The following is a 12,643-nucleotide window of genomic DNA, read 5'->3' as shown; positions in this document are numbered from 1 at the left end:
TCATCTTGTTTTAACTTTGGTGAGTGGTATATGTCAAGAAAATTGTCCATTTCTTTTACATTTTCCAATTCTGTGGAGTGCAGTGTTTTGAGATCTGACCTAATGATTTTCTGAATTTCCTCAGTGTCTGTTGTTACGTCCCTCTTTTCATTTCTGATTTTGTTAATTTGGATACTCTTTCTGCTTTTTAGTTAGTTTGGATAAGGGTTTATCTATCTTGTTGATTTTCTCAAAGAACCAACTCTGTGTTTCATTGATTCTTTGTATTGTTCTTTGCTTCTGTTTTATTGCTTTTAGCTCTCAGTTTGATTATTTCCTGCTGTTTCCTCCTCTTGGGTGTGTCTGCTTCTTTCTGTACTAGAGCTTTTAGGTGATCTGTTAAGTCCATAGTGTGAGATTTTGCCAGTTCTTTTATGTAGGCACTCAGCATGTCTTTCACTGTTTCCCATAAATTTGAGTATGTTGTACATTCATTTTCAGTGAATTCTAGGGAGTCTTTAATTTATTCCGTTATTTCTGTCTTGATCCAGTGGTGATTCAGTAGAAAGTTGTGTTTCCATGTGTTCTTAGGCTTTCTTTTTTAATCCCTGGTGGTTATTTCAGTTTTCTTGTATTTTTGGGGGGACTTATTTGTAGAAAGTTCCATGAGGTCCTTTATACTATGATAAGAAGGTATATTCTTTTGTGTTTGGGTGAAATGTTCTGTAGATATTTGATAGGTCCATTTGGTTTAAAACATCTGTGAGCTCCAGTATTTCCCTGTTTATTTTTTTGTCTAGATGACCTGTCTATTGGTGAGAGTGGGATACTGAAGTCTCCCACTATCAATGAGTGAGGGTTTGATGTGTGGTTTAAACTTTAGGAATGTTTCTTTTGCAAACTTGGGTGCACTTGTGTTTGGGGCACATTTGATAAGAATCGAGATACCATTCTGGTAGAATTTTCTTTTGATAGAAGCTAGGTAACAAGGAGGACCCTAAGAGGGACACATGGATTGCTCTGGGAAGCAGAATTAGATAATATCTCCTGAGTAAACTGGGGACAAATAGGGGTGGTAAAGGAGGAGGGATTTGGGGATGAAAACATGTGGGAAAGGAATGGTCAAGTTGGGGGAGGGATGGAGTGCTGGAGCAATGAAAGAGATATCTTGATAGAGAGAGACATTATGGTGTTAGGAAGAAACCTGGTACTATAGAAATTCTCAGGATTTCACAAGGATGATCCCAGCTAAGATTCCTAGCAATATTGTGGAGAGGGTGCCTGAATTGGCCTTCCCCTGTAATCAGATTGGTTAATACCCCAACTATCACAGAGCCTGCATCCAGTAATTGGTGGAACCAGATGCAGAAATCCACAACCAACCACCAGGCCAAGTTCCAGGAATCCAGTTGAAGAGAGGGAGGAGGGAATACATGAGCAAGGGAGGTCAAGATCATGAAGAGGAAATTTTTTTTTTAAGATTTACTTATTTGTTATGTGTATAGTGTTCTGTTTGCATATATGCCTCCAGCCCATAAGAGGGCACCAGATCTCATTATAGATGGTTGTGAGCCTCCATAGGGGTGCTGGGAATTGAACTCAGAACTCCTGGAAGAACAGCAGCCAGTGCTCTTAACCTCTGAGTCATCTCTCCAGCCCGCCTATTGGATTTTCTATATGATAATGGTTATTATAGGCCTCTTCATGAATACACATATGTCTTTTATAAGAATGGCACTGTATAAACAACAACAACAAAGGCCAGGTGGTGGTGGCACACGCCTTTAATCCTAGCACTCAGTAAGTAAGCAGTGACAAGTGGATCTCTGTGAGTTCAAGGCTAACCTGGTCTACACAGTTAGTTCCAGGACAGCCAGAGACACAGGGGAAACACTGTCTCTTGGAAAACTGAAAAGAAAAGGATGTCACTGCATTATTTTGAAAGCTTCTTCTCCTTTGAAGAGATATGAAGTGTCTTGTGCCCAGACAGATGCATAATTATTTTAACATTATTGTTTCTATACTATCTTGCAGACAAGGATATGAAGAAAGATTCCATGTGGAAGCTTTTATCTAACTCCTTCAAGGAAGGTAGTGATATTCAGTAAGAAAATAGGAAATTATGTAACAGAGACTAAAGAGAGTTGTTTGTGCTAACGAGTACATAGTATATAAAATATTTAATTTCCCAAATGAAGAAATTGTGGCATGGCCTTGAGGAAACTGGTTCACATGTACATAGCTGCTAAGCTAGGATTCAGACTCAGGGGGCTCTTCATCTCAGTATGGGTTTTGCTGCATTTCATTGCCCAGTGCACCTGTGCCCCTGCCTTGTGCCTTTCTCTCGATGCTTTGTTCTGCCTGCACATTCTCACTGCCTTCAGTCCCTAACTGCATAGGGAGAAAGATGCTCATTCACCCTTTGTAGTTCACATTTGTTCCATTGCCATCTAATTTTGGAATCAGAGTATTTGCTTCGAGTGTGGTGGGGGGGATTGTGGCTTACTATTTGATTTGACCAGTGTTTGTTCCCTTCTAGGAGTCTAGATGGAGGACATTGCTAACTGTGAGGAACTTCCTAACACTAATTGTGTAATTCCATAAAGCTTTGGAGTTTCTGAATGTTGCCTGTTCTGTTTTAATTTCCTGCCCCTTGTTGGGCTTTCCTCCCCTCTAGAATGTGCCCCGGTCTCATGCTAAAGCTCCCTGATGCCAGCTGTAGGATACCGTTGTTGTCTGTGGTCAATTGTACTTCAATTATAATTGACTTTGCTTCTTGCTCTTTATTTCTTTTCAGCATGGTTATCAGGGACTATCCTTTATTCCTCAAACTCCATATTTCCTGACATTTCTTGGTAGTCAGGCTACTCCTGGCCCCGCTGTATCCTTCTTTTAACCTTCTTGCTGTATAATCTAGGCAATAACACAAGGTTTTACATGTCAAAAGAAACTGAGACTTAATCTTTACCTGAGGTCTATTTGGTGGTATATGTCACAGAGGAATATACATCAGGGTTATAGTATCTTAACTCTCTTACCTTAACTGTCTTCTCTAGTGGATGAAGAGGTTAAGACAAAGTTTTGTACCCCTAAATACATGGCAGTGAGAACCAGAATCAATTCTGACCACTTAAGTTTCTGTTACAGACACATTTAGTACACATACCTTTTGTGTATTTTTCTTTTATTATGTCTTTGGTCTGCCAGTATGTCTGTGCACTGTGCCCATGCCTTGTGTTCATCGAGGCCAGGAGAGTGTGTCAGATCCCCCTGGAAATGGAGTTACAGACTGTTGTTAGTAGTGGAGGTACTGAAGATCAAATTTGGGACTGTGGAAGAACTGCAAGCGCACTTCGCTGTGGCGCCCCACCCACTTCTTGTATGTTTCTAACAACACAAAGTGGTAGAGACAAAAAAGCCATTTCGCTGTGCATATCAGTGTTTGATAAGACACTCAAGTAGTATGTTTTTGTTTTTGTATGGAAAGACATAAAAAATAAATTATTTGAAATCTTTCCCCATAACTTTCTAACTTTTACAGATTTGTAAAAGCTATATTTTATTTTTTTTTAAAAAAGTAAAACAGTATCATTCCACCAGATGTCACTGTTTGCATGTAGCAACGAACTTTTAGTGGTTAAAACGTAAAACCCCCCAATCGTATTTTCCAAAAATAAAATGCTGTACAGTTGCACATACATTTTTCTACAGGCTCAGAATTTTGAGATTCTCTATTCCTTGCTTTCAAAAAAGCATTCACTATATTCATCTCCTTCTGCTAAAGATTTTAAGGAAAAATTACACAAGGATAAACAAAGGTGTGTAGCTTAGCATCCAAAAAGATGAGCTTGGAAAGTTTCTCCAGTCCTAGGCTTCTTCTTCTTCTTCTTCTTCTTTTTTTAAACAACCTCTATAAGTTACAATTTTATAGACTGTGGAGTGAAACCCTATAAACGGGTTGTGAAAATTAGTTTAGTGGTTAACTATGAATGACTTGAAAATTGTATATAGAGCAGCCTATTGCATATAAATGGTACCTTGGTAAACCTTTTGTAAGTGAATATCTGTAGTTTTTCTATGCACATACTCTGTGAATTACCTGAAAGTGACAGTGGGTTCCTGAGAGCTTTCCCTCAGATTTTGTATGTTTACCTTGTAGCAAGGTAAACTCTCTTAAGCTGCTGTGATGTAGTGTCCTCCTAAGGCAGAGGAGGCTGTCAGAGAGAGACACCACCATGCTTCCTAGGATGGGGTTCACAGTTGCTTACATACAACTGAGAGAAGTGTTCTCACAACTTAGATCACAGGTTCTCTGAGTTCTGACAGCAATTCACAGTAAGGAATATACCCTGGTCTAATGATAGACTGATGTGGACTTTGAAAAAAGTGTAGCTTTTACTTTTGGAGAGAAAGGATTGTTTTGTTCTTTTAGCCTCTTCCTTGATAGAAACAATATGGATTATAATTTCAGCCATTTTCTGAACATGTACAATTTGAAGCACCCATTGCATATATTATTCCTAAGCAATAGATATAAGAACCAATCAGTGTTGCTATTTACAAAGGAGGGAACAGATTAAGGAAGGAAATGTATTAGTGTCTACTACTCAAGTGTCTTAGTCTGTTTTGTGTTGTCTAACAGAATGCTCAACACATGGTAATTTACTAAAAATCAACCCAGCAACCAGATTTATACTGGAGTCTTAGAAGTTCCAGAGTGGTCAGCTGCATATATGGTTAGGGACTCATGCTTGCACAATCCATGAGAAAAACAGAAATGAAGATGAATTAATTCTCACCCATCAGAGCGAACTCCTTCATGTAAAAATAGTATTGATTCATTCAACATGACACAAACTCCTCTCATTAGTCTCTACTTCTCAACTTCACTAATTTTGGGAACAAGACTCAACATGAGTTTTGGTGAATACAAATAATATTCAAGTCATAACCTTTACATAATAGCAAGTGGCCAATTTAGGGTTAAAATTCAGGCTAGGGCCTCATTATAGAGTCTCAGTCTTCCCACAATGCCAGTGATATTTAGACTTTCTTTTTGTAAGATTTGTTTATTTATGTATATGAGTGCTCTATTTGCATGGATTCCTGCCTGAAAGAGAACATCAATTATAGATGGTTTTGAGTCACCATGTTGTCGCTGGGGATTGAACTCAGGACCTCTGAAAGAGCAGTCAGCATTCTTAACCACTGAGCCATCTCTCCAGCCAGTATTTAGACTCACTTGAGCATACAGTCCGTTTAGTGGGCTTAGGTAGTATATCAATTCCTAAGCCTACTGTATCAGAATCTCCAGAGAAGGGGAGGAAGTTGTATATTTGATAGTCACCTCAAGACTTCTTATGACCAAGCTGTTTTAGAAAAGCTAGTGGTAATCAGACGTTCTCAAACAGTATCGGAATCAGTTGCAGGGATGGGGAAAATGCATCCCCAGTTTCTTATCCATTAGGTGTATGGTGAGTGTCAATGATTTGCAGTTTTAGCAAGTACATATAAAATGCTTGTGATGATTAGAGATTCCCCACATGGAACCACTACAGCATCCCATGCTGGGTTTGATTTTTCAGGATCCACCTTTTTCTGTGAGACTCTTTTTACTTAGCCCGAGTTTACCATTTCTATCATAACTACTACATCCAAGTCCTTGGGAAACAGATGATCAGAGTCGTCCTCTCCCCATCCTCTTGTTATTTTCCATTATGAGAAAAAAATAAGACAAGATGAAGTGTATTCTATAATGAAAGAGCAGATGAAACACAGAAGATTGATGGAATGGAGGGAGATTGGTAAAGGTTTTGGAAGAGTTTAAGATTTTGGCCCTTGCTGTTGTCATTTTCAGAACCCCAGTTACTACAATTGCAGATTGGTTCGCCTGCTTCAGTACCAAGTATCCAGTACCTACTTTGCTTTTTTCATATTATATGTGGGTTGAATGGAGGATTGGGAAAGTGAAGTAGGGTTGACAAGACGGAATGGACTCCGTGGTGTGGAGGAGCCTGGCTGCAAGGTGCTGTAGTTTAGGCCCTATTGTATATTAATCATAGGAGCGTTTGGAGAGGAAATGATTGACACAAACTCTGTCATAGATCTGTAACATGAATTATAGAAGGGGGAGTCTGGAGGAAAAGGACCAGAAAAAATGATGGCGCAGGACTCCGATGAGAGGAGCTGTGATGGACAGGAGAGACACTGGAGAGAATGAACAGAATGGGCGGCTGCTGTTGGACGTGAGGGCACGCTGGGAGGTCAGGAGACTTTCCATCTGAACTCCTAAGTCAGATGTTTCCCAAAGATGAGGACTTTGGGAAGGTTGGATTGTCTTCTCTAGAAGTAAGCCAACAGGGAAAATGAAGAGAGAAATTTACAAATAACCGACTCATCTCTGTCACATAGGAACTGTTGTGGACCTTGAATGGCCATTCTCCTAAGGCTCTGGGCATGTTTGCTTGAGTTGGCACTGTAGAATGTAAATACCTTCTCCCCATTCTTTTGACCAACTAACACAGAGTAGTGCTTTTGGAAACTGAAAACTGATGGTTGCTACCCTATTTATGGCTTCTAGTTAAAGAAAAGAACAGCAGTGCTGTGAGGCAGCTATGATGTCACCCCTCCCCTGACCACTGTCACCTTCCCCACTGTCCGAGGTTAAAACGACATTATCTCGATGTCTTTAGATTCTAGGCTCATTATCTTAGTCTCTAGCCCCAAATTTGTTATTTTCCAGACCTACCTACCAGTCAAGACTGAGTGGCAGAAAACAGAAATACTTTTAGTTATTTGAAGTGAAGCAGAATTGAGAAATTGAGCAACTGATGTTTAGTGGAGGACTTGAAAAAAAATGAGAAGATTTTCAGAAAACCCACACAGCTATTGAACTGGCTGCTGAGGGAGCCTCTCCTCCTGTCTCAGGAGAGCTGAGCACCAGAAGCCCTTTCTGGTCACACAGCCCCTTAGTTAAGAGTCAGGGAATCAATTGTCTTTGACTGTCCCAGATTTTCATTCTTATTTGATATCCTCACTGGCCAAATAAACAATGACAACTGACAAAAGCAGCAACTTTGGAACTCTACTGTGGGAGAACTTGGCGTGTCCTGACTGTGCTTGCCATCAGAAACCCCAGAACCTTCTTCCTTTAAATGGTACACGTGTGAGTGCACCTGTAGAGGGATCCCAAGTCCCATCTGGAATGCACCAGCTGCAGGCGAGTTCTTATTCACCATCCTCACCACCATCAGGAGGACTGGGTATCTGTGTATTCAGCTTGCAGGGAGCGAGTAATAATTTCTCTGTGCAACCAGATATTTAAATAGGTGAGGTAAGAGGTGGCTTTCCTCATGGAAATCTGGTAAGATGGGCTTTGAGAGTTCAGAATATTACAAAATAGCAAGTCAATCAGGTTTGTGTATGTTTAGCCTTGACTGTTTTATGTGCCTTTAGTGGAATGTTAGAAAATCAAAATCAAAGTGTGTCAATCATGTGTGATTGACATTGCTTCAATCTGAACAAACCTGATTTATGTTTATTTTATAGTTATTACAGCATGTTTACAATAGAACATTAACTATTAAGAAGTCTCTTAAGTCATTTATTATTGATATACTGTGCCTTCAAAGTTAAATTTTATACTATGTATGCATGTATACTATATACATTCTTAGCTATAAGGCTGTGTTGTCTACTGAGGAAAGATCTGATGCTGAGCATTTTCAGTTTAGCAAGATGCAAGTCCAAAAGGAAAAACTAGAAGTTTGTTGGCAATTCTACTTAGGTTGGCGTTTTGGCCCCATTCTATGACATGATACTTGGTTATGAATTTGAAGTGGAGAAGAAAGTTAGAAATAAGTTTTTAAAATTATTATTATTATTATTATTATTATTATTATTATTATTATTATTACATATGGGTGTTGTGCCTACATGTATGTCTGTAATGTATGTCTGGTGCCTGCAGAGACCAGAAGAGGTTTTTATATCCCCTGGAAGAGCTGCCATGTGGGTTCTGGGACTTGAACTCAGGTCCCATAGAAGAGCAGCCGGTATTCTTAATCATCTCTCTAGCCCCAAAATAAAGTTTTTAATGTCTTTTTTGTTACAAATTTATAAAGTGAACTTACTTTTCCCATGCAATGAATCAAAAGCATCACAAAGATTACAAATCAATTGTGTTTAGAACAAGTTTCTTTAAAATTTTGAATTGACTTCTCCATAATCTACATAGTGCAGATATTAAATGTCAGTACAGAGATAAGTGAAAAGAGGATGATCCTTGTTGCATTATCCATAACTTTAAAACAAGTTTATTATTTTTGTCACATTGTAGAATACTGAATGGCGTTCCTGTTAAGAGTGAGACACAGAAATATGTCAGTGTTCCTTCACCACCACCAGAGGAATTCCCGGAATCAATGCAGACAAGGCAATGTCAAGCTCACACTCCAAACCTGCAGCTCTTAGGAGAAGAAGTAAGAATTTCCTTTAATATTAGCTTTTTCTACCTCATGTGTTCTTATACTTTTGGTTTGGACTCTTTGGGCATTCTTGAACATTATTGAAGACCTCAATATTTGTTAATGTGAACTCTGTCTTTGAACTTTTCCAACTTTAAAACTTGAATCACTAAATGTTAAATATTTATTAAAAGAATAAAACCACAGGTGTCAAATGAGATTCCATAAGTACACTTTTATAAAAGTGTAGCCACTTTGTTTCTTGAAGCATTGACTTGCTGTATAGTCCAGGTTAGGTTGGCTTCTACCTGCTGATCCTTCTGCCTTGATCTCCTGGAGTGCTGGGATTACAGCCACATGCTTCCTGTAATTACAGTCCCCAACACCTAAATATAGCAAGAAAACTGGAATTTGTTTCTTAATTTACTCACTTGGCAAATTACATTCTGCATCATTTTTTTTTTTTGCATTCCACCCTGGATTCCTCTTTGCTTCCTAAATATTTTGCTTTGCCTGATGTTACATACCAGCCTTTGTTCTTCAAAGTTCAGTAAGTTTTAACAAATACATAACATCATGGAGCTACATTCTGATAGCATCCACAATAGTTTTATTTTTCTAAAACAAAGCCCTTCTTAGTTTAATACTTTACTCGATGTCTTTATGATCCTAAGTAATATCTTTGTGTATTTATGTGTTCTAGTTCATTTATATAAATAATAATTTTTGAAATGATTATTTGCAATACTATGTTAGTCCCATCTATAGATTATAATTGTTGTGTCTGAATGGATTTATAAATGCTTTTATGTAATGTTTATAATGCTGTCTGTTTCTTTCCTAAGGAACACTTAAATTAGGCTTTAATTCCTCATTTAATGTGCTCTGTGAATGGCCTATACCTATCTCCCCATGTATGTACATATGAACTTGTTTAGAACACATAGCAAGAAGTGAAACTGCTGAAAAGGTGGCATGTATACATGACTTCTCTTTCACTGACTGGTGAGTTTGCTTCCAGAGTGGCTCACCAGTGCCTCACATCATAGCAGCACTTAACACTGATGGCTTTGTCTTCCTTTAAGCTGACCGTGTACCAAGTCATCTTCCCTTGGCTTTCAGAGTCTGTGTGACGAATCAGGCCATTTTCTCAACAACTAGAAACAATTTGACAGGAGATTGTGTAACACGGAAAATAAAAGACCCAGAGACAAATATTGGGGCTCACACTTCAAGCTGAATATCAGAAAAGCAAAACAGCTGGCCACTAGCTTCTTACCTCTGCCTCAGGTTGTATGGGCTGATCCTGTCTCCATGAGCTCTCACTAAGCCTCAGGCTGTAACCTCTCCTCAGCGTGGCTGGAGAATGAATGCCTCTACTGAGACCTTGCTTCTGTCTTACATGTTTCCCTAATGTTGGGATTAAAAGTCTGAGCTACAATTCTCTTTCAGATTGGTTCACTCTTGTGTAGATCTGGGTGACCTTAGATTCACAGAGATCCATCTATCTCTTAATTCTGACTCCTAGGATTAAAGGTGTGTACCACCACCTCCTAGCTTCTGGCTACTGGGATTAATGGTGTGTGCCTGGTTTCTAAGACTTGTGGCTGACTTTGCTTTCTGAATCCTCAGTTGAGATTTAATAAATAATAAATATCACTATAATCTTGGAGCTTCTAAATTCAGAGGACCTTTGTTACTATTTGTCTTAATTTTTTATAATATTTTCAAAGGTGCCTGCATATCCTGGAGCTTCAAAGATGTTTTGGAATCTTACTGCACCAAAATTCTCCATTCCAGAATCAACCATGAGAGAAACTTTATATCCACAATATGAGGTAATGAATGCATTTTCTATATCATTTTTGCTGTTATTTAATAATAAGCTTGTATAATTTGCTTCTGACATAAAATTTTCAGGACAGTTGTTATATAACTTGTCACAAAGTTGTTGGCATGGTCAGGATTGATTGGATGGTACGACAGAGATGAAATATAGATGTAAATAATTTCACTTGTATCATTATATATGTATATGAATGTATCCTTATATTTTATCAAATTCTTATAGTTATAAGCTATAACTATGACTAATGTACTTCTTTAAATTATATACTTAATGCAGGTAGATTAAAGTAACCTGCTTTCTTTTGAGAAGAGTATTTTATTTGAGGTTTCAAGTTATAAAGTCATGCAGGTTGTGTAGAGACTCCTCATGGTATTTTCATGTATTTTTTTAGTACATGAAGACAATGAACATCCCTTCTCAAATTTTAGGTAATAATTAAGAATCCCTATTAAATTTGCTGGCAGGGATAGTAGTATTGTTGATATGTGCCTCACAATTAAGACGTTATAGTTCCCCTAGAAAACCAGATGGAACATCTCTTACACTTTGGTGGAAAAGCAAACTTTCTTTCAGACCAGTCTAGAAGGGTAGCCAGAATGGTAGAGTAGAGCACATGGCCACATGTCCCGTTGGCACAGGCTCATTTGGGAATCCCTCCAGGTCCTGCTTATCACCAAGCACCTGCCACGTTTTCTCTCAGGTTGACACTAAAATGTCTGCCAGATGTCCATGATGTCTCAGTTTTCTAAGCATGTCCTCATTTCGCAGAATAAGATACTTAATTCTTTTTTGAAGCTCTAGTAGAATTCTGAACTAAATCCATCTGTCTGTGGGATTTTGTAATTTGAGCAATTTTAAGTCACTGCTTCATCTCAAAATTTGTTGAGTATGCCAGGGGCATTGTATACATGCAGTTATAGTGTTTATGACTATATGCTCAAGACCTAAGTATGATCAAATCAGCCAAAATATCAGCCTGGAATAGGGGGAGGGTTAATGAAGCCCCACCCTTCTACTCCACTACCGATGGGGTGAGTCAGTTTTCTTTAGAGATGTTTTACAAAAAAGGCTACATATATGCTCCAGTATCGGGACCTTCACCTATGTACATAAAGACAGCACTAAGTGGATTCAGTGGCTTTTAAAAAACAAAACACAGCCAAGTGGTGATGGCTCACACCTTTAATCTCAGCACTCAGGAGGCAGAGGCAGGTAGATCTCTGTGAGTTGGAAGCCAACACAGAGAAACACTGTCTCAAAAAACAAAAACCGAAAACCAAAAAACCCACATCAGATTGGGAGGGAAATGTGTGTGTGTGTGGGGGGGGGATAAGGAGGAATGGACTGAGGGAATGAGGGGTGTATTTTATTAAAAGTCATCTATATTGCATGTTGAGCACTTTCTTAAGTGTCTTTCAGCCATTTTAGATTCCTCTGTTGAGAATTCTTTTCCATATCAGGCAGTCTTTGAAGAATAGTAGTCTCTGAGTGACTTTCTGCTATGACTAGTAATTTTTTTGCCTATTATTTTACTACAGCTGTTTTGTAAAAATATACTGTCCTGTCTAGTTTTATGTTAACTTGATACAAGCTAAATTCATCTCAGAGAAAGGAATCTCAATCCAGAAAATGCCCCATAAGATCCAATTATAGGCAGGCAAACCTGTAGGGCATTTTCTTAATTAGTGATTGATTGGGGAGGGCCCCATCCATTGTGGGTGGGGCCAACTCTGGACTGGTCGTTTTGAGTTCTATAAGAAAGCAGGGTAAGCAAGCCATGAGGAGCAAGCCAGTAAGCAGCACTCCTCCATGGTGTCTACCTCAACTCCTGCTTCCAGGTTACTGCCCTGCTTGAGTTCCTGTCTTTGATGATGAACAGAGATGTGTAAGTATAATAAACACTCTCCTCCCCAAGTTAATTTTGGTTAGGTTGTTTCATCATGACAATAGAAACCCTAAAACGTTCTCTGTCTTCCTAACGCTGTGACCCTTTAATACAGTTCCTCATGTTGTGGTGACCTCAGCCATAAAATTATTTTTTGTTGCTACTTTATAACTGTAATTTTGCTACTGTTATGAATTATAATGAAAATATCTGTATTTTCTGATGAACTTAGGAGACCACTGTAAAAGGACAGTTCAACCCCCAAAGGGGTTTCGACTCACAGGTTGAGAACCACTGCTCTAAGAATACAGTATGAAAGCATGAGCAAAATTCAATGCCAATTCCTAAATTGCCTTAGCTTTTAAAATTTTCAATGATAATAGCATACTACTTTTAAAAACTGAATTATTTATTTATTAGTTCAAACTAGAAACAAGCCTGCTTCACATGTCAATCCTTGCTCCC

General features: G+C 38.6%; 1 protein-coding gene across 1 annotated transcript in view; it reads left to right on the top strand.

The window, feature by feature from the left end:
* Nucleotides 1-12,643, top strand: part of Ttc6 (tetratricopeptide repeat domain 6) — a 155,862-nt gene that overhangs the window by 72,454 nt on the left and 70,765 nt on the right. Inside the window, exons 6-7 of the mRNA XM_027419632.2 lie at nt 8,318-8,459; nt 10,178-10,282. Coding sequence (XP_027275433.1) covers nt 8,318-8,459; nt 10,178-10,282 — 247 coding nt within the window. The remainder of the gene's footprint in view (nt 1-8,317; nt 8,460-10,177; nt 10,283-12,643) is intronic.

This window comes from Cricetulus griseus, chromosome 5, assembly GCF_003668045.3.
Source record: "Cricetulus griseus strain 17A/GY chromosome 5, alternate assembly CriGri-PICRH-1.0, whole genome shotgun sequence".
Taxonomy (NCBI): domain Eukaryota; kingdom Metazoa; phylum Chordata; class Mammalia; order Rodentia; family Cricetidae; genus Cricetulus; species Cricetulus griseus.
This window is presented reverse-complemented; position numbering and strand designations above follow the sequence as displayed.